Here is a 22,294-nt window from a genome sequence, read left to right as displayed (position 1 = left end):
ACTAAAAGTAGTACCAATTCAATTTTTTAAACTTTTAATTTAAAAAACCATTCATTGAGTGCTTAACATTCAGGTCAACTGGCCCTCCTTCATTATCCCTCCCTTTAAAAGGTTTTTATTTTAGTGAACAAAGAAAGCCAGATACAAAACATGCAAGCCTTATAGAGTGCTTGAAAGTGAAAGTTGCTCAGTCCTGTCCAGCTCTTTGCCACCCCATGGACTAAACGGTCCATGGAATTCTCCAGGCCAGAACACTGGAGTAGTGGGGAGCTATTCCCTTCTCCATGGGATCTTCCCAACCCAGGGATCAAACCCAGGTCTCCCACATTGCAAGCAGATTCTTTACCAGCTCAGGAACCAAGGAAGCCTAAGAATATTGGAGAGGGCAGCCTATCCCTTCTCCAGGGGATCTTCCTGACCCAGGAATTAAACCAGGGTCTCCTACATTGCAGGCAGATTCTTTACCAGATGAGCTACCAGGGAAGCCCATTGAGTGCTTGCTGCTGCTGCTGCTGCTGCTGCTAAGTCGTTTCAGTCATTGTCTGACTCTGTGCGACCCCATAGACGGCAGCCTACCAGGCTCCTCCATCCCTGGGATTCTCCAGGCAAGAACACTGGAGTGGGTTGCCATTTCCTTCTACAACACATGAAAGTGAAAAGTAAAAGTGAAGTCACTCAGTCCTGTCAGACTCTTCGCGACCCCATGGACTCCAACCTACCAGGATCCTCTGTCCATGGGATTTTCCAGGCAAGAGTACTGCAGTGGGGCACCATTGCCTTCTCCATTGAGTGCTTAGTGCAGGTCAAATACCCAACAATACTAGGGAGGTCCATGCATTCTTTGCACAGAAAAACATAAATATGTACTATTTTTACATATAATAGTATGTAAAGTATATAAAGGATAATAGTATTTCTTACTGAACCTAAGAAATCAAAGTTGAAAATACTCGTCTAGATGCAGGAGAGACAATAATTTTTGAAGAAGGAAATTATAAGAATCAGATTTCACTTTTAGTGTGTAAGAAAATGATCCAAGATAGTCTGAAATAAGATTCCATACCAGAGTTGCTAGAAAAGAGACTTTTGAAATAGCAATGTAAGACAGTGCTTAAATTAGTTCACTGGCAGTGAAGCCAAGAGCAGGGAGTTTATGTGCTTAATGACCATGTATCTCAACTACCACCTCCTTAGGGATCTTGCCAAGAGATCGTGTCAGATTAACTTTGTTGTGTTACATGAAAAACTTTATATATAAATGTATGTTCAGTCTTATCTGTTGCTATTTGGCTTCCTCTGTGGGTAACTTTAAAATAACTGGCATTGTTCTTCCCTATTTTGAAGCTGTAGTACGTAAGAGCCTATAGTCTAAAATTAATTAAAATGCATAAATACAGTAAATCAACTGTGATTTTTAAAAACTTCAATTTCCTGATGCACTTCAGCTATTACACATAACCCTCAAAGTGTCCATGTAAATGAAGACAATCTACATGACATCAAGATGTCTGCAGACACATTTACTACTTTGGAAACCAATCTTGATGAGTTGCACAACGTAATTTCCATAACCAAGCCAAGATTATTTAATTTGAATGGTAAGACTTAAAAAATAAATTGTAAAGCAATCACAAGACAAAGCATTACAGCTTGTTTTTTGATAGGACAAGGGTACAGTATATTTTTATACATTTCTTATTCCCCTCTTCCCCATGCCCATTAAATTTCTGGAAAGAACAGGCCATCTTTATCCCTCTGCAGCAGTCTCATGATGGTATGAATAAAAGCTCAGTTAAGTACTTGCTAAATTTGTGTACTTAACCAATTCTTGACAATTCAGTAGATTCGAACAAAAAGTTAGTAATGGTTAAAAAAAAAAAAGAAAAGAAAAAAACTTGGGCAGTAGCCAACAATACAATCACAGATAGTAGAAACCCAAATATTCTAATCACTGTGTTGCCCTAAATATAAAAGGGTCACATAGTTTGGCCAAGAAAAGCACATAAATCAATGCATTATATGAGCTTCCTTTTCCTGTTTCTCTCAATCCACTTTGAGTCAAAGTATTAAAAAAACTGATAATATTCTAAAAAGAATCTGGGGAGAGGGAATAGAACCTTATCTAATGGGATTGTTAAAATTAGAGAAAGTTAAATAATAATACTGATTAAAAGAAAAAGTTGGTATATGTCTTGCAGGTGGACCATTTCTCTAAAGCACCTAATCAATTACTTAATTCAGGAAGGGCAGCTCCTTTCCATTTGTTCCCACAGAAAGTTCTTTCCTGACTCCAATCGGCACCTTTCAGCCTCAGATCGAACCCAATGACAATCTACAAAACGCTGGGAATTAGAAGAGAATGCCAATATTAGAAAAATGATCAAACACCTTCTCAACACAACCCTCTGAATTCAAGTGTCCTCCTAATTCCACAGCTTTACAGGGCATTTCAAAGGCGCTTTACACAAAGAATCCCGCAGGTGCAAAGGGAGAAACTGAAAAGGGAGCCCAGGAGACGCACGACCTGATGGTAACGCCAGAAAACTCAGGTGTTCCCGAGAGTTTACAAACAGAAGGGCCAGAAGCTTACACATCGAGGGGAGTCTACGCCGGAAAAAAAGTGAGCGCTGAGGAGTTCTAGAGAAGTAAAGAAAAAAAAATAATAATAACAATAACTGGACCACCGACTACTATTAAAAGAGTCAGTCGCCACTTCCGGACCCTACCTCTCAGTAATTCCACTTCCGGCCTTCTCCAAAAGGCCCGCTCCCACAGGCGGACATCCAGCACCCAATGAGAGTGTCACCTACTTCCGCGGGGGCTGAATGACGTCATTTAGGTCCCGTCCTTTCCGGTAGAGAGGAGCCTATCGTAGAGCCCGAGACCCGCGCCTCAGAAGGAGGTACCCTGACAGGCCCAACCAGACCGCGGGAAGGGGAGAGAAAGGCAAGCCGGCCGTGCACGCCTCTTCCGCCCTGGGCCCGGAAGGGTGATGTGGCTGGGGCTTCGCCGGCCTCACTATGGTAAGAACCGGGGCTTTGGGGTCGCGACTGAGGTTTGTGCAGGGGCTGCGAGCCAGTAGTAGGGTTGGAGGGTTGAGTGGCAGTCCCCGGCCGGGGAACCCTGTCACTAACTTGACTCTCCCGGGGCTCAGAGGGAGAGATGGGCCCGGGAGCCCTGTGGCCCCTACACGTCTAAACTGGGACAACCAGAGCCGACAGCCCAAGAAAGAACCTCAGGGCCGCAGAGTCCCCCCTCACACGCAGAGGCTACTTTAATGACTTGTTTCAAAGAAATGCGCTGGTTTGGCTTAACCCGTCGTTACTTACTCTTTGTGGTCATTTTCAGGCTTTAGAGCTGCCGGGTTTGCGCTCTTGTTTTGCGGTTTGTTATCTCATTGCGGACCTAAGCCAGGTGTTTCATTGTTGTCAAACAAACCCCAAACACCCCACCTTAATTTTCACTTGTCGAATTAATTGGCCTTTTAGGTCTCCCCAGCTCCATTCTTTCAACTCTAAAGATGCTACTTTATAAGCTGTGTTTTAATGATCGGAGTTGTCTGTTGAGGTGGTTTTTCTAGAAGCTTACTGTGCTTGGAGTGGTGTTTGGCCTCCGGTCTTCCTCCCCTTCCATACACTATTAAGATTTCTTGTGTTATTTTGTCTTATTGCAGATTCCTTTAATAGTTTGGGCCTGTTAGAGAAGCTTGAAATAAGCCACAGAAGTTCACAAGAGAAATGTTTACTTCTCCAAGCTGAGAAAAATACATAAAACCAACATGGACAGAGGACAGATGAAATAATCAATAGTAATAGCAAAGATCTGCAGGCATTTCACCTTTGTCACGGTAAATGTTAACAACCTCTACACCAGGCCTTGGCCATGAATTTATGAGGTCTGTGTGCCAGACTTCATAAAAGGTTCATGCCTTTTATTGTAGTATCAAAAGCAGCCATGACAAAAGCTTTTCTACAGTGAAAAGTTGCTGAGCTTGTGTTCCCAGAAGTTCCTGCAGAATCCCATACAGCACAAAACCCTTAGACTTTTAATCGAAAACTCATTAATTGTTGTTTACTTTGTGCCAGCTTTGGTTATAGCTGGAGCATAAGTCACAGTCTTTTCCCTGGAGAAGTTTACAATGTATAGAGGGGATGACATTGGCAGATTATTCCTTCCTTGGCCGAAGATACTCTCCAGTTCCAAAATTGAGCTATCACGTGAAAGGACACAAGTGGATAGACTTGTGTCCTGAGTGAGCCGTTATTTACCTTAGAAAATGTGGTTCATTTGGCAATCCAAAAAGAGTAGCAAGACTGTTACTCTTAATTCTTGCATATATCCTCCTTGAGGCTGAAATTGGATTACTCATAGTACAAGCAGAGATAGATTCTTCTTTTTGTCTTATATTCTATTTAGAAGCAAGACATATACCATTTAAGATTAACAGTATTTGAACCATCTGGCCATCTCTGGTTTATTCAGAGAAACAATAATAACTCTCATTTATTAGCTATTGCTGTGTGCCAGGGTGCATTTGAAAAATCAACTTATAAGTATTGTCTCATTTCGAAACTTCTGAGTAGATGTTTACAGGCAAAGGAAGTCAGGCATGTCAAAAGTCTTCATGCCATTGTTAATGAAAAGAACATAACTGAAAATCAAATATGTCTTAGTGGTTTGTTGCTCTCAAATATAATATGCCAATCGGATGTGGGTAGAAAATAGAAATAACTGCCAGGTAATTAATGTTTTCATTCTTGCTCTGTTCCTGTGAGCTTAAGATGTCAGTATTTCAGAAGAAGTACATTGTAGTTGGAAGAGTTACACAGTGAGGTTTCTTTTTGAGTTTGTACCTAAACTTGGTATATTTGCAAGGTAGCCTAGTGATAATGAGATGGTTAAATAGCACCACTGATTCAGTGGACATGAATTTGAGCAAACTCTGGGAGATAGCGAAGGACGAGGAAGCCTGGCCTGCTGCAGCTCAGAGACATGGCTTAGAGACTGAACAACAACCAGTGATTATGACTTACATCTGAATTACTGTATTTTAATGAATCCATTTTTCTTTTTAGAAAGAACCATTCAGTTTTTAATATCCTCCTTCCAGTGCATTCTCCCCCCCACCCCCCCATAATTTTATTTATTTATTTCTGCCTGTGCTGGGCTTTTGTTGCTGCAAGTGAGGGCTACCCTCTACTTAAGATGTGCGAGCTTCTCAGCGCAGTAACCTCTCTCATGGCAGGGCACGAGCTGTAGGTGCACAGGCTTCAGGAGTTGCGGCTCCTGGGCTCTGAAGCACAGGTTCAGTAGTTGTGGCACAGACTTTTATAGTTGTTCTGCGGCACGTGGGATATTGTCAGATCAGGGGTTGAGAACCTGAGTCTCCTGCATTAGCAGGCGAATTCTGTACCACTGAGCCACCAGGGAAGCCCCAATGAATCCATGTTTTAAAATGTATTTCAAGGCCATTAAATGTTTATCAACAATAATAATTTAAAACTATCAGAGCATAAGCAGTATAATAATTATATCATTTACAAATTAATACTTTTAAAAACTCCAGAAACCCTAGTTCTCCCTAACTTAAAAATCTTCAAGATTCATCTCTAGTTTCATCTCTTCCAAAGAAGGCTTCCCTGTACCTTAAATTTTCTTCTTCTCCTTTTAGGTGTTTATTTGGACGTCTGTAGTCCAGTCCATGTATATGCCACCAGTGTCCCTCTTGCATAGAAAACAGCAGTAAGATATTGCTTATAATTCTCCCTTCTCTAGGCAGAGTTCTTACAAGTAGAGACTAGGTCTTTTAATCTCTACATCACAGGGTCAGAGTTAGTACTTAAATGAATGAGTGTCTGGATATACAAAGTCGTGTAAAACATGCTCATTGTATTCAAGGACTTTACAGTCCAATGGGGGAGAGTATTAAATAAGTAAACTTTGTGTGTCATCTGCTAGGACATAGACAGCGTGTGTGGTAGAAAGAACGTGAGCTTTAGACTAAACCAAACAGGGTCAGAATCATTCCCAGCGACCATCCTTTACTTGAGGAAGTTTATCTTCGTTTCTTCTTCTGTTGGTGTGTTAAGTGACTTACCGATATTCTCATCTAATGTTCATAAACCCTGCAAAGTAGGACCTGTTTATTGCCCATATTTTATAATTAAATTGAGTACCAGGGAAAGGGTGTAAAATAGTTTATTAAATAGTTTATTTCCTCTTGTAGCTGAGAAATTGTTTCAGTTCAGTCGCTCAGTCGTGTCCGACTCTTTGCCACCCCATGAATTACAGCACACCAGTCCTCCCTGTCCATCACCAACTCCCGGAGTTCACCCAGACTCATGTCCATCAAGTCAGTGATGCCATCCAGCCATCTCATCTTCTGTCGTCCTCTTCTCCTCCTGCCCCCAATCCCTCCCAGCATCAGTCTTTTCCAATGAGTCAGCTCTTTGCATGAGGTGGCCAAAGTATTGGAGTTTCAGCTTTAGCATCAGTCCTTCCAATGAACACCCAGGGCTGATCTCCTTTAGAATGGACTGAGTCCAGGGGTCTCTCAAGAGTCTTTTCCAACACCACAGTTCAAAAGCATCAATTCTTCGATGCTCAGCTTTCTTCACAGTCCAACTCTCACATCCATACATGACCACTGGAAAAACCATAGCCTTGACTAGACGGACCTTTGTTGGCAAAGTAACGTCTCTGCTTTTTAATATGCTATCTAGGTTGGTCATAACTTTCCATCTAATTGTCACTGGGAACTGCTGGAGGGCATCATCAAGGAGATAACACTCTGACCTGTGTATTAAGGAGTGACTGAGGATTAGAGAAGGAGTCATTAGCTAGAGCTGGGAAAACATTCTCTAGCCTTTAGATAGATAAAGGATGAGGTAGTTAAGGACACAAAGAGCATGAAGTTGAACAGTTGCCTGGGGAGTGCAAGAAGTTGAAGTTAATCAGTGAAAAGATGAGACTAGAAAGCTTGTGGCCAGATCTTGAAGTCTGTTCAAGGTCTTTATATTTTGATAATGTTTGTGTACCTAATAAACACTTTGAGCAAGGAAAAGAATGGAGTGCACTTGAGAAAACCAACCGGTAACAATGGAGAGGATATATTTACATGTTATTGTTTAACCGATAAGTCATGTCTGACTCTTGTGACCCTATGGACTCCAGCACACCAGGCTTCTCTGTCCTTCACTATCTATCTCCCAGAGTTTGCTCAAACTCATGTCCATTGGGTCACTAATGCCATCCGATCATCTCATCCTTTGCCACCCCCTTCTCCTCTTGCTGTCAAGCTTTCCCAGCATCTGGGTCTTTTCCAGTGAGTTGGCTCTTCTTATCAGGTGGCCAGAGTATTAGAGCTTCAGCTTCAGCATCAGTCCTTCCAATGAATATTCCTGGTTCATTTCCTTTAGTACTGGCTGGTTTGATCTCCTTGCTGTTTAAGGGACTCTCAAGAGTCTTCTCCAACACCACAATTCAAAAGCATCAATTCTTCAGCCCTCTGTCTTCCTTAGGATCCAACTCATATCTGTAGATGACTACTGGAAAAACCGTAGCTTTGATTGTACAAACCTTTATTGGCTAAGTGATGTCTCTGCCTTTTAATATACTGTCTAGTTTTGTCATAGCTTTTCTTCCAAGGAGCAGGCATTTTTTAGTTTTGTTTTCCCATCTATTTGCCATGAAGTGATGGGACCGGATACCATGATCTTAGTCTTTCGAATATTGAGTTTTAAGCCAGCTTTTTCACTCTCTTCTTTCACCTTTATCAAGAGACTCTATAGTTCCTCTTCCCTTTCTGCCATTCCCTTTCTACCTTTCTCGATATCTGAGGTTGTTGGTATTTCTCCTAGCAGTCGTGATTCCAGCTTGTTATTCATCCAGCCCAGCATTTCACATTGTACTCTGCATATAAGTTAAATAAGCAGGATGACAATATACATACTTGTCATACTCCTTTCCCAATTTTGAACAAGCCCTTTGTTCCATTTCTAATTCCAACGCTTGCTTCTTGACGTGGATATAGATTTCTCAGGAGGCAGGTAAGGTGGTCTGGTATTCCCATTTTTTGAAGATTTTTCCAGTTTGTCATGATCCACACAAAGGCTTTAGCATAGGCAATGAAACAGAATTAGATTTTTTTTTTTAATTCCCTTGCTTTCTCTTTGAGCCAGTGGATGTTGGCAATTTGATCTCTGGTTCCTCTGCCTTTTCTAAATCCAGCTTGTACATCTGGAAGTTCTTGGTTCATGTACCACTGAAGCCTGTCTTGAAGGATTTTGAACAGTACCTTGCTAGCATGTGAAATGAATGCAATTATCTGGTAGTTTGAACATTCTTTGCCATTGTCCTTCTTTGGGATTGGAATGAAAATTTTTTTCCTGTCCTCTGGCCACTTCTGAGTTTTCCAAATTTGCTGACATATCAAGTGCAGCATTTAACAGCATCATCTTTCAGGATTTTGAAATAGCTCACCTGGAATTCCATCACCTCCACTAGCTTTGTTCACATTAATGTTTCCTAAGGCCCACTTGACTTCATACTCCAGGATATCTGGTTCTAGGTGAGTGACCACACCATCATGGTTATCTGAGTCATTAAGATCTTTTTTGTATAGTTTTTCTGTGTGTTCCTGCCACCTCTTCTTAATCTCTTCTGCTTCTGTTAGGTCCTTGTCATTTCTGTCCTTTATTATGCCCATCTTTGCATGAAATGTTCCCTTAATATCTCCTATTTTCTTGAAGAGATCTCTAGTCTTTCCCATTCTATTGTTTTCTTCTATTTCTTTCCATTGTTCACTTAAGAAGGCTTTCTTATCTCTCCTTGCTAGTCTCTGAAACTCTGTGTTCATTTGTGTTTATCTTTCCCTATATTTTTCTCAGCTATTTTTAAGGCCTTCTCAGACAACCACTTTGCCTTCTTGAATTTCTTTTTCTTGGGGATGGTTTTGGCCACCACCTCCTGTACAGTGTTACAAACCTCCATCCATGGTGCTTCAGCACTCTGTCTACCAGATCTAACCCCTTGAATCTATTCATCATCTCCATTGTATAATCATAAGGGATTTGATTTAAGTCATACCTGAATGGTTGGATGGTTTTCCCTGCTTTTTAAAATTTAATCCTGAATTTTGCAGCAAGGAGCTCATGGTCTGAGCCACAGTCAGCTCCAGGTCTTAATTTTTCTATCTGTAAAGAAGGTTAAAATCTGAGAAACTGATTGAATGACTGCCCTCTTGACAAGTGTAAGTAGGTTGAAAGATAAGAAAATCATTATAAGGTGCTTAATAAAGAGTGGTGAAGTACAAGTCCAGTTTAGATGATTGGAAGAAAATATTGTTTAAGCACCAGCTCTGCCATGTGCTTTACATATGATGTTTTATTAAAATCGTACATTATTGGCCACAGTGTACATATGAAAAAAAAGGTGCAGAATTGTTAAGTGTCTTCCCCAAGACCACACTGCTTATGAGTAGTGAAGCTCAGATTTAAACTTAACAGCTCCACTTGTCACCAAATCTCAGGCCCTTTTTATACTACAACGCCATTAATCCCACAGGGAATTCAAGAGGAAAAGCAACATTTGTATGCCTCAGTGGGTGAGGGTGTGGGTTGTTTGTCAAGATCATAATTCTGTAGCTACTGTTACTTGTGCACCTTCAATACAAATGACATCACAGTAGAAAGGTTATTTTCTTAGTATTATAATAATAGTTTTGACTGCATAAATATATGAGGAATTTCCATGAGCTACACTTTGAAAACCTCTGCGTTAGGCTAGTAGGTAGGTATCTGAAGTGGATGCTGGTCTTCTGTAGCATAGTGGCTTGTAACTCTAACTGCAAGTAAAAACTCCCAGGGAGTTTTGACAAATTCTGAGCCCACAGTGAGTGAGTGAGTGAGTGAAAGTCGCTCAGTCGTGTCTGACTCTTTGTGACCCCATGAACTGTAGCCCACCAGGCTCTCCTCTGTTCATGGGATTCTCAGGCAAGAATACTGGAGTGAGTTGCCATTCCCTTCTCCAGGGGATCTTCCCATACCAGGGATTGAACCCAGCTCTCTTGTTTTATCTTCTTTTAGTTTTGCTTCCTTTTGGTCTTTACTTACCCTACTGAAGTCTTTGGGAGCTGTGCATATGTGTTAACAGCATCTACCATACCTCTTCATTTTAGCTTAGGCTGGATTTGAAGAGCCAAAATAGGAAAACACTTAAGGAGACCTGAGATTCTCACAGAGAAATAAATTAGAGCTGCTGTTTCTTTTAGCTTTGCTTTCCTGTTCTTTATTATTTATTTTTTAAATGTAATCTCTCCTTTTATCAACCTTCATCATTTCATACTGTAAGAAAGTGAAATCACTAAAGGCAAATAACCTTATGAATCTGCTGAGTGTGAAGAGAAAAGGCCATGGTACAGATGAATGGATTTACACTAGGTTTACAGTTGGCAAAAACTCAGGCTTTGTTGTACGATAAGTATCATTATGTGTTACACAATGACTGGGTACTGATTGCTTCCAGTGACATAAGCAGTCCTTCAAAATCAAGTATAAATATAACAGAAAAGCAATATGGAAAAATTAATTCCAGGCTGTTAAGTAATTCATAATTCTGGAAAATATTTTTCCATGCAGTGAATCTGTAACACTGGCTGTTACACAGTCTCTCTCCCTCGCTCTCTTTATGAGAGACCCTTATCACCAAGTCTTCCCCGGATAGTCTCTGTGCACCATTTGCTTCCAGTTGCCTCACAGGCCACTCTTAACCCACCTCTGGAAACTATAAAATCATGTAATTTGTGCTAATGATAAGAGCATTTGCCCATCAAACCAGTATATATTTAACCAAGATAATCCTTTAAACCATGATCATGATTAGAAAGTGACATTATGTCAATATTACAAACAACTGTTTTTCCCTTGGACAAATTCACCTCTTCCCAGAAATAGGCAAAGTTCAGTGCAAAAGAGTAACAGTAAAGTGTTCATTAAGACATCAGAACAAATCACCTTGTTTTTAAGATAATAACTCCACCTTAGTTTCAAGTGCGTCAGTGTACTAACCTAAAGGATTGTTACCTGTAAACAGTTTACACAGCAAAAGTGCTGGGAGGAAGTCTTACAAGCAAAACCAGGTGCCGGCTATTAAAATGATTAAAATTATTAAAAATGACAGTGATTTTAAATGATAACTGATCAAAAATCACATTAGCTCTTTAGAATGGGAATTTAAGTTTAGACTAAATACAGTGTCTTCTGAATATAGTCAACAAGCAACAAAGCCAGAGCCCATAGTTAAAGGTTTCTAGACCCTGCAGAAGGAGTCTACTGTACTGCATGGATATCTGCCCATGCCACAGAGTTTAGTCCAAATTTCTGGGCGTTGATTATTTTTTTAAAGCTCTAGGTAAAGTGAGTAGCCAGGGTTCATACCCTGCTTGCCTTCATTTATTTGCAAGTTTTTCCATTTTGTCAGTCTTATCTATTTGCATGATCAGAATATTTTTTTCATAACAGAATTTGCACTTTTCCTTCAGACTACTTTCTCTTATTTATCAAGGAGATGTGAAGCATTTACATCAATTTTCTTAAGTCTACTGTTTGTCGTAGTTACATGCATGCTTCCTCTTTGTAATAGCTGTGACACTTTTGTTGCTTCATATTTAGATGTGAGATGTCTAAGCTCAAAATAAGCAGCACAAATAGAACAAACACACTGTAGGTCCTATTGACGAGATACGAAAATAGGCACAAATGACCACCAGTGTTGCCAGTGGCGAACAGAGTAGAAGTGAAAAAGAAAACGTTAATATTCCTGTATGTTATTAGAAATATTTTCTATCATATAAGACTTACTCTTGAGGAAATGGGGTGTTGTATGTGTTTGCACATTCACATACTGTCTTACATTTATCCCTGTGTTTCCATGTTTTTCATTTTAAGAGATAATAGTGGTGCATATGAATTTACAATAGAAACTAGTTAGGAAATGCTGACCTGACCTAGATTTGTAAATGATAAAATGCTGACCTACTTTTCCAGTGCTGTATAATTTCTATCACAATTAGGTCAGAAATATCATTTCTGGGTTTCATTTCACTTCCAGAGAGGGATCAAAAACTTTAGTTTTGCATGAAAGCAATAGATATTGAAATTAGTAAAATAGTTATAGTGTTTAGAGTTTTAAAAATTTAAGTTTGATTCTCAGTTAAACTGTAAGAATATGTCAATAAAAATGTATTCCCCATGTAGGAGGCAGTCAACATTTGAAGCTCCCAGACAGTGTTATGCATAAAGAAGGCCCTTAATCAAGAGACTGGCTAAATAATTTGTGTTGATAATCCTAAAAATAAATAAGCTCCATGGAACTCAAGAGATCCAGGACTAATGAATATGCTGGAGGCTTAGCCAAAGTCTTTTCTGCAGGATAAGTACAGTTAGCAAGCAACTAGTCATTTAGCAGTCTTGGACAGAGCACTGTTCAGCATATTAATATGTGTATTTTTTTTAGCGTTTTTCATTGTTTCTTTCTTTGTACTATTCTAGTGCCTGAATCTTTCCCCCTTTTTTACTTCTGTTCCTAATGCTTTGGTTTTTTTGGTTTTTTTTTTTTTTCAACTTAGAAGTATTTTTATTTATGTATCTAAAAACAAAACTCTTATGTTGAAGTCTTGCCCTTATATCCATACTTAGTATAGTTTTAACATTCAGGAATGACTCTGGAAATAACAAATTATATCTTTATGGATAAAATGATAGAAATTGAACATGAAATAAATACTCCTAACTTTTCAAATCAACTTGAGAATAGAGAGTTTTAAAGAGACGTGTCAACATTAGAGGTAATTTCATTTTGGACGCTAACCTTTGCATTGACGAGTCTCTATCCTTTATTGATAAACGTTCAATCTAATGTGACCAAATGAAAGTCTGGGTTATTTTTATTATTTCAGTGGCCTAATAAATTGCCATCTACTTCAGAGTAATTATGCAAAGTGACTGATTCATCAAGTTTATTTCCTTCTAGTTTGATAAATTTAAAATTCAGTGCAGTGATTTGAAACACATCAGAAGCTCTGCTTAGCTGTAAGTAGTATGATGGGTCTGGAGTATGAAGGGATAGTAAAAAGGGGCCTTTGAGGGGAAAAAAAAAGTTGAGATATTCATTACCAGTTTTAGAAGAGCAAGCACAACTCTGATGATAATGGACAGGGTGGGACTCCTGTATTCCAGGACCCCAAAGGTTACCATTCTGATTGTATCTGAGGTTGTGCTCCAGAAGTTGCTACAGGCAGCCCTGAGTCTAGGGAATGTTACTGGATACCTCTTTATAAAAAGGAATTGTTTGTAGCTGTGGTGGACAGAACGCAATTCTCCCCAGCCCCCTTTAAAAAAAAAAAAAAACTGAATATGTTATCTTAGGTGACACAAGGGACTTTGCATGTGTGATTAAGAGTTTTGGAATGGGAAGATTATTTCTTGAATTACGAGGAGACAGGGCAGTTTAATCACAAGAATCCTTGTGAGAGGGAAGCAAGAGGGTCATGATCACAAAAGAAGTTGTCAAGGTCAGAGTGATGAGTGGCTCACCAAGCCCAAGGAATCAGGCAGCCTTTAGAAACTTGAAAAGGCAAGAAAACAGATTATTTCCTCAAGCCTCCAGAAGGAGCAAGTTCTATTGTAGTTTGTAACTTTTGTAACTCCTTAGTTCCAGTGTGTGTTATTTAATGTTTAATAGTGAGCTGAATTTATTAGACTGAATAGCATGCCACTGTATATCTCCCTGGCATTGTCACAAGATGTCTTTGATGAAAATTAGATAAACCTTAGATTTGAGGGTCTAGAACTTTCTGCCAGCCAATTTGCCTGCTGCCTCAGGCATCCAGAACTCATGAGGATATATCTCTTACAAATTAAGTGGACTCAAAAGAACACACACTGTCCCGTATGCAAGCACCTCAAGGATGACTGCTCAATAGAACTTCTCTGCATTCTGGTTAGTGATACAAGATTTGGATGCTGAGAAGAAATTACCTCAGACCTTTATTTTACCCTATAGCCCTGGCCCTTAGCACAAACATATGTTTCTTCATTCTGAATTTTGCAAAATACCATTGATAAGTAAATATAAATGCAAAGCTGTGTGTGAAGGTTTCTCTTAAATAGTTAAGAAAACATTCAGCAGTCTAACCTACATTTTTTTAATAACATGCGTTGTTAATTTGGAATCTAAGGGTGCTCTTGCATTTGTTAAAATGTTTATTTGCAGTTGTGTTCACGTTCCTGTTCATTCAGTATTTTTTCAGTGACTGCTGTGTACTATTTTATTTAATAAGCACAGGAGATTGATAAGAACCTCCATAAAATAGAGGAAACAGTTATAAGGTCATCTAGCGGGTGACAGGTATATGTGTAACACGTAAATGCACAAAGATCCAGCCTCTGCTTGGTGTGGAGAGTGGGGTGGGCACAGGGAGGACTTCACGGAGGAGACGACTCTTGAGACAGAAGCCGGAAAAACGTACAGCATGTACATAAACGTAGTGTGCCTTGAGGAGCGCGTGATTTACGGCTCTGGAAAAAAGAACACAGTAAGGGAGCTGTACTTCCATTTTCACCTTTCTTTTAATCGTATTTCCCTCTATTTTGTGATTAAATATGCTTGCTTTCTTCTTAGCATCCTCCCTTCCCTTCAATAACACTTCCCTATTGAAAACCTCAATTACTTATCTACACTACAGTAACATCTGTTTCCTTTAACTCTGAGACTAAAATTTTGTATCAGCTGACAACAGATGCTAAGCATTAAGAGGAGTGCTTAGGTAGGCTAGGCAGTGGTAGACTAACGTCTGCGAGTTTGAAACACTTTTGACCAGAGTCTGCTGCTGCTTCTAAGTCACTTCAGTCTTATCCGACTCTGTGCGACCCCATAGACGGCAGCCCACCAGGCTCCCCCATCCCTGGGATTCTCCAGGCAAGAACACTGGAGTGGGGTGCTGTTGCCTTCTCTGGACCAGAGTCTAAGTACATCTAAAAGACTTTACCACCTAAGATTATTTGTTTAAATTTTAGAGTCTGTAAATCCCAGGAACAAAGTTGTACGTATCATATAGTACCTACTAATAAGTGGTTTTCATTTGTAAATGATTTCACACACTAACATATGTATACACACCCCACTTCTTTAATGTTTAATGTTCTTGTATGTTTTTAAGTGCCTCTTAAAAATCTTTTATGATAAAAAATTTAAACATGTAAGGTAGAAAGAAGAATATAGTGAAGCCACATATACTCAACATTTCATCATCAACTCCACACCTCCCCCTACACACACACTGGGTTATTTAGAAACCAATCCCAGACATATCATTTAAGTACATTTCTTTAACAAGACATTCAGGGAATAAAGTATAGATTGCAAAATCATGAATTTAGATACTCTATTAGGAAGATAATAAACCTTTGCAAATTTCTTTTCCATCCACTTTATTAGGTAAATCCTTTGCTTGGTACAGTAAGTCTGCTCATTATACCCTGAACATGCAAATTCCTGATTCTTTGGGGATATTTCCCATGCTTTTGTCTCTTCTGGAGCCTGCTCTGTATTCTTTGCCATTTGATTGTGCCCTTTCAGGCTTGACTCAATTCCTTGAAGCCTCTCGTGACTTTTCTTTGTGAAAATGGCTTTTTTTTTTTTGGTCAGCATTGCTCAGTTGTTATTTACATATGTTAGAAGTTGCTATTTCGTTTTTAAAATGTATGTCCTATTCTCTTTCATTTATAACTGCTCTATGCCTTACTTATCTCATGTATAAAATTAGGATATTAATAACATCCACATCAAATATGAGGATGAATAAGATCATCCAAAACAAGAATGTAGTGAATATCAGTGAATTCTTGCTGTTAGCTATTAACAGGAAGGGAACCATGCTATGTACTTTGTTTTTAGTTTTTATTTTATAGTGGGGTGTAGTTGGTTTACAATGTTGTGTAAATTTCAGGTGTACAGCGAAGTGATTCAGTTATACATGTACATATTTCCATTCTTTTGCAGATACTTTTTTATGTAGATTATTATAGAATACTGGGTACAGTTCATTGTACTAAACAGTAGGTCCTTGTTGATTATTTTATGTTTATATTAATCCTAAGCTCCTAAATTATCCCTTGTCCCAGTCTTTCCCCTTTGGTAGCCATAAGTTTGTTCTCAAAGTCTGTGAATCTGCTTCTGGTTTGTAAGTTCCTTTGTATCATTTTCATAGATTCTACATACAAGTGATATCATACACTGTTTGACTTTCTCTAGCTTCATTTACTATGACAATCTGTAAGTCAATCCAAGTTGCTGCAAATGGCATTATTTCATTCTTTATATGGCTGAGTAACCAGTCCATTCTAAAGGAGATCAGCCCTGCGTGTTCTTTGGAAGGAATGATGCTAAAGCTGAAACTCCAGTACTTTGGCCACCTCATGCAAAGAGTTGACTCATCGGAAAAGACTCTGATGCTGGGAGGGATTGGGGGCAGGAGGAAAAGGGGACGACAGAGGATGAGATGGCTGGATGACATCACCGACTCGATGGACGTGAGTTTGAGTGAACTCCAGGAGATGGTAATGGACAGGGAGGCCTGGCATGCTGCAGTTCATGGGGTCACAGAGTCAGACACAACTGAGCAACTGAACTGAATATCGAAAAAGCAAGAGAGTTCCAGAAAAAACATCTATTTCTGCTTTATTGACTATGCCAAAGCCTTTGACTGTGTGGATCACAATAAACTGTGGAAAATTCTGAAAGAGATGGGAATATAGACCACCTGACCTGTCTCTTGAGAAACCTATATGCAGGTCAGGAAGCAACAGTTAGAACTGGACATGGAACAACAGACTAGTTCCAAATAGGAAAAGGAGTAAGTCAAGCCTGTATATCGTCACCCTCCTTATTTAACTTATATGCAGAGTACATCATGAGAAACACTGGGCTCGAAGAAGCACAAGCTGGAATCAAGATTGCCGGGAGAAATATCAATAATCTCAGATATGCAGATGACACCACCCTTATGACAGAAAGTGAAGAGGAACTCAAAAGCCTCTTGATGAAAGTGAAACAGTGGAGTGAAAAAGTTGGCTTAAAACTCAGCATTCAGAAAACGAAGATCATGGCATCTGGTCCCATCACTTCATGGGAAATAATTGGGAACAGCGGAAACAGTGTCAGACTTTATTTTTTTGGGCTCCAAAATCACTGCAGATGGTGACTGCAGCCATGAAATTAAAAGACGCTTACTCCCTGGAAGAAAAGTTATGACCAACCTAGACAGCATATTCAAAAGCAGAGACATTACTTTGCCAACAAAGGTCCGTCTAGTCAAGGCTATGGTTTTTCCAGTGGTCATGTATGGATATGAGAGTTGGACTGTGAAGAAAGCTGAGTGCTGAAGAATTGATGCTTTGGAACTGTGGTGTTGGAGAAGACTCTTGAGAGTCCCTTGGACTGCAAGGAGATCCAACCAGTCCATTCTAAAGGAGATCAGCCCTGGGTCATCTTTAGAAGGAATGATGCTAAAGCTGAAACTCCAGTACTTTGGCCACCTCATGTGAAGAGTTGACTCATTGGAAAAGACTCTGATGCTGGAAGGGATTGGGGGCAGGAGGAGAAGTGGACGACAGAGGATGAGATGGCTGGATGACATCACCAACTCGATGGACGTGAGTCTGAGTGAACTCCAGGAGATGGTGATGGACAGGGAGGCCTGGCGTGCTGCGATTCATGGGTCGCAAAGAGTCGGACACGACTGAGCGACTGAACTGAACTGAACTGAATATTCCATTGTGCGTATGTACTCACCGTCTTTATTCGTTTCTTTGTCAATGGACATTTAAGTTGTTTCCCTATCTTGGCTATTATAAATAGTGCGGCGATGAACATTGGGATGTATAGGTTTTCTCCAGATATGTGCTCAGGAATGGGATTACTGCATCGTATGATCATTCTGTTTTTAGTTTTTTAAGGTAACTCCTCACTATTCTCCATAGTGTCTGTTCCAGTTTACATTCCCACCAATAGTGTAAGAATGTACACTATTTTCTCCACATCCTCTCCAGTATTTATTGTTTGTAGACTTTTTTATAATGGCCATTTTGACCATGTGAGGAGACCTCACTAGCTTTGATTTACATTTTTTCAAATAATTAGTAATGTTGGGTATCCTTCGTGTGCTTTTCGGCCATCTGTATGTCTTCTTTGGAGAAATGTCTGTTTAGATATTCTGCCCATTTTTTGATTGCATTGTTTGTTTTTTTATATTGAACTGTGTGAGCTGTTTGTATATTTTGGAGATTAAGCCCTTGTTGGTCACTTTGTTTGCAAGTATTTTCTCCCATTCTGTGCATTGTTTTTTGTTTTTTGTTTTTTTTTTTCTTTTCTTTGCTATGAGAAAGCTTTCAGTTGTAATTAGGCCCCACTTGTTTGTTTTTTCATTACATTACTATAGGAGAGGGATCCAAAAAGACACTGTTGCAATTTATGCCAGAGTGTTCTGCCTGTGTTTTCCTCTAGGAGTTTGTATCCAGTCTTAAATTTAGATCTTTAAACCATTTGAGTTTATTTTTGTTTATGGTATTCTAATATCATTCTTTTACTTGTAGCTGTCCATCTTTCCCAGCACCACTTACTGAAGGGACTGTCTTTTCTGCATTGTGTATTCTTGGCTCCTTTGTCATAGATTAATTGACCATAGGTGCACTGGTATATTTCTTGGCTTTCTAGCCTCTTCCTTTGATCTGTATTTCTGTTTTTGTGCCAGTAACAAGTTTTGATTTCTACAGATTTGTAGTATAGTCTGAAGTCACAGAATGTGATTCGTCCACTTCTCTTTCTCTTTCCATGATTGTTTTTGGCTATTCAGGGTCCTTTGAGTTTCCATACAAATTATAAAACTTTGTGTTCTAGTTCTGTGAAAAATACCAGTCATCAGTTGATAGGGATTGCATTGAATATGTAGATTGACTTGTGTAGGATAGTCAGAGTGCATATATTTTGTACCCTTAAGTTGGTTTATTGCTATTTTATTCTTTTTGATGCAATGGTAAAAGGAATGGTTTGTTTATTTCCCTTTCTGATCTTTCACTGTTGGTGTATCGAAATGAAAGAAATTGTTGTGTATTAGTTCTTTTTCCTGCGTCCTTATTGAATTCATTGATGATCTCTAGTACCTTTCTTATAGCCTCTTCGTGATTTTCTATGTATAATACCATGTCATCTGCAAACAGTAACACATCACACATTTTCCAATTTGGATCCTTTTTTTCCTCTGATTGTCATGGCTAGGACTTCGAAAACTATGTTTAATAAAAGTGGTAAGACTGGTCTTATTGTCTTGTTCCTGATCTTGGAGGAAATGCTTTCAGCATTTCACCATTGAATATAATGTTACCTGTAGGTTTGACATATATGTCCTTTATTATGTTGAGGTATTTTCCCTCTATGTCCACTTTCTGGAGAGTTTTTATCAGAAATAGATGTATAATTTGTTGAAAGCTTTTTTTGCACCTATTACATGATCATATGGTTTTTATTCTTCAGCTTGTTAGTGTCACACTAATTCGGGAATATTTAAAATTCCTTGCATCCTTGAAATCCACTTGATCACAATGCATGATCCATTTAATGTGTTGTTGAATTTGTTACTAGTATTTTGTTGAGGATTTTTGAGTCTGTGCATGAATGATAATGGCCTATAATTGTGTGTGTGTGTGTGGTATCTTTGTCTTGTTCTGGTATCAGAGTGAGTGAAAGTGAAGGTCACTGTCCAACTCTTTGCGACCCCATGGACTATACAGTTCATGGAAGTCTCCAGGCCAGAATACTGGAGTGGGTAGCCTTTCCCTTCTCCAGGGGATCTTCCCAACCCAGGCATCAAACCCAGGTCGCCCACATTGCAGGTGGACTCTTCAGCAGCTGAGCCACAAGGGAAGCCCAAAAATACTGGAGTGAGTAGCCTTATCCCTTCTCCAGTGGATCTTCCCAGCCCAGGAACTGAACTGGGGTCTCCTGCATTGCAGATGGATTCTTTACCAACTAAGCTATCAGGGAAGCCCATCAGAGTGATGGTGACCTCATGGAATGAGTTTGGGAGGATACTTTCCTCTGCGATATTTCAGAATAGTTTCAGAAGGATAGGTGTTAACGCTTCTGTAAATGTTTGATAGAATTTGCCTGTGAAGCCATCTGGTCCTGGACATTTGTTTATTGGGAGTTTTTAAAACACAGTTTCAATTTCATTACTTGTGTTTGGTCTGTTCATGTTTTCTATTACGTTTCTTCCTAGTTCAGTCTTGGAAGGTTGTATCTTTTTTAAGTTTCTGTCCTTTTCTTCCAGCTTGTCCATTTTATTGGTATATAGTTGCTCATAGTAGTCTCTTATGATCCCTTGTATTCAGCCTTCTTTATGGTCCATCTCTCACATCTGTACGTGACTACTGGAAAAACAAAGTGATGTCTCTGCTTTTTAATAAGCCATCTAGGTTTGTCAGACCTAGGTAGAAGCAGTGACAGATTTCCTCTTCTTGGGCTCTAAAATCACTGTGGATGGTGACTGCAGCCATGAAATCAGAAGATGATTGCTTCTTGGCAGGAAAGTTATGACAAACCTAGACAGTGTGCTGAAAAGCGTCAGAGGGTGAGATGGCTGGATGGCATCATTGATGCAGTAGACATGAACTTGGACAAACTCTGGGAGGTGGTGAAGGACGCGGAGGCCTGGTGTGCTGCAGCCCATGAGGTCGTGGAGAGTTGGACACGACTGGGCAACTGAATCAAAAGAACTAGGTTTGTCATAGCTTTTCTTCCAAGGAGCAAGCATCTTTTACATTTTGTGGCTGCAGTCACTGTACACCGTGGTTTTGGAGCCCAAGAAAATGAAATCTGTCACTGTTCCCACTTTTTCCCCATCTGTTTGCCATTAAGTGATGGGACTGTATGCCATGATCTTAGTTTTTTAGATGTTGAGTTTTAAGCCAGCTTTTTTATTCTCTTTCACCTTCATCAAGAGGCTCTAGTTCTTCTTCACTTTCTGCTATTAGTGTGACATCATTTTCAGATCTGATGTTGTGTTCTTCTGGCAATCTTGATTCCAGCTTGTGCTTCATCTGCCCCAAATTTCACATGATGTGAACATTTCACATTTCCCTGTCCTTCACTGTCTCCCAGAGTTTGCTTAAATTCATGTCCATTGAGTCAGTGATGCTATCTTACCATCTTATCCTCTGATGCCCTCTTCTCCTTTTCCCTTCAGTCTTTCCCAGCATCAGGGTTTTTTCCAATGAGTCAGCTCTTTGCATCAGGTAGCCAAAGTGTTGGAGCTTTAGCATCAGTCCTTTCAATGAATATTCAGGGTTGATTTCCTTCCAGATTGACTGGTTTTATCTCCTTAAAGTCCATAGGACTCTGAAAAGTCTTCTCCAGCACCACAATTCAGAAACATCGATTCATGTGAATGTATGGCAAAACCACCACAATATTGTAAAGTAATTAGCCTCCAATTAAAATAAAAAGAAAAAAAGAGCATCAATTCTTTGGCATTTTCTTTATGGCCCAACTCTCACATCCTTACATGACTACTGGAAAAATCATAGCTTTGACTATACAAGCCTTTGTTTGCAAAATGATGTCTCTGCTTTTTAATACAATATCTAGGTTTGTAATAGCTTTCCTTCCAAAGAGCAAGTGTCTTTTAATTTCTTGGCTGCAGTCACCATCTGCAGTGATTTTGGAACCCAAGAAGATAAAATCTGTTGCTGCTTCAACTTTTTCCCCTTCTATTTGCCATTAAGTGATGGGACTGGATGCCATAATCATAGTTTTTTTTGAATACTGAGTTTTAAGCTAGCTTTTTTACTCTCCTCAAGAGGCTCTTAAGTTCCTCTTCACTTTTTGCCGTTAGAGGAATATTATCTGAATATCTGAGGTTGTTGATATTTCTTCTGGCAGTCTTGATTCCAGCTTGTCATTCATCCAGCCTGGTATGTCACATGATGTAGTCTGCATGTAAGTTAAATAAACAGAGTGATATTGTATAGCCTTTTCATACTGCTTTCTCAGTTTTGAACCAGTCAGCTGTTCTGTGTAGGATTCTACCTGTTGCTTCTTGTCCTGCATACAGGTGTTTCAGGAGACAGCTAAGGTGGTCTGGTATTCTCACTTCCTTAAGAAGTTTCCAGTTTGTTGTGATCCACACAGTCAAAGACTTTAGCGTAGTCAATGAAATAGAAGTAGATGATTTTCTGAAATT

General features: G+C 39.4%; 2 protein-coding genes across 7 annotated transcripts in view; one reads left to right on the top strand and one right to left on the bottom strand.

Moving 5' to 3' along the window:
- Positions 1–2,826, bottom strand: part of XRCC4 (X-ray repair cross complementing 4) — a 323,318-nt gene extending 320,492 nt beyond the window's left edge. For 5 of the 6 annotated variants that reach the window (XM_070373088.1, XM_070373089.1, XM_005903757.3 and 2 more), the window contains exon 1: positions 2,727–2,826. The gene's annotated coding sequence lies outside the window, so the exon portion shown is untranslated. The other variant, XM_070373085.1, reaches the window with a different exon arrangement.
- An 80-nt stretch (positions 2,827–2,906) lies between these two features.
- Positions 2,907–22,294, top strand: part of TMEM167A (transmembrane protein 167A) — a 47,959-nt gene continuing 28,571 nt past the window's right edge. Inside the window, exon 1 of the mRNA XM_005903759.2 lies at positions 2,907–3,023. Coding sequence (XP_005903821.1) covers positions 3,021–3,023 — 3 coding nt within the window. The 5' untranslated portion in view covers positions 2,907–3,020. The remainder of the gene's footprint in view (positions 3,024–22,294) is intronic.

This window comes from Bos mutus, chromosome 7 (genome assembly GCF_027580195.1).
Source record: "Bos mutus isolate GX-2022 chromosome 7, NWIPB_WYAK_1.1, whole genome shotgun sequence".
NCBI lineage: Eukaryota > Metazoa > Chordata > Mammalia > Artiodactyla > Bovidae > Bos > Bos mutus.
The sequence above is the reverse complement of the archived record's forward strand: the minus strand, read 5'-3'. Positions and strand labels throughout refer to the sequence as shown.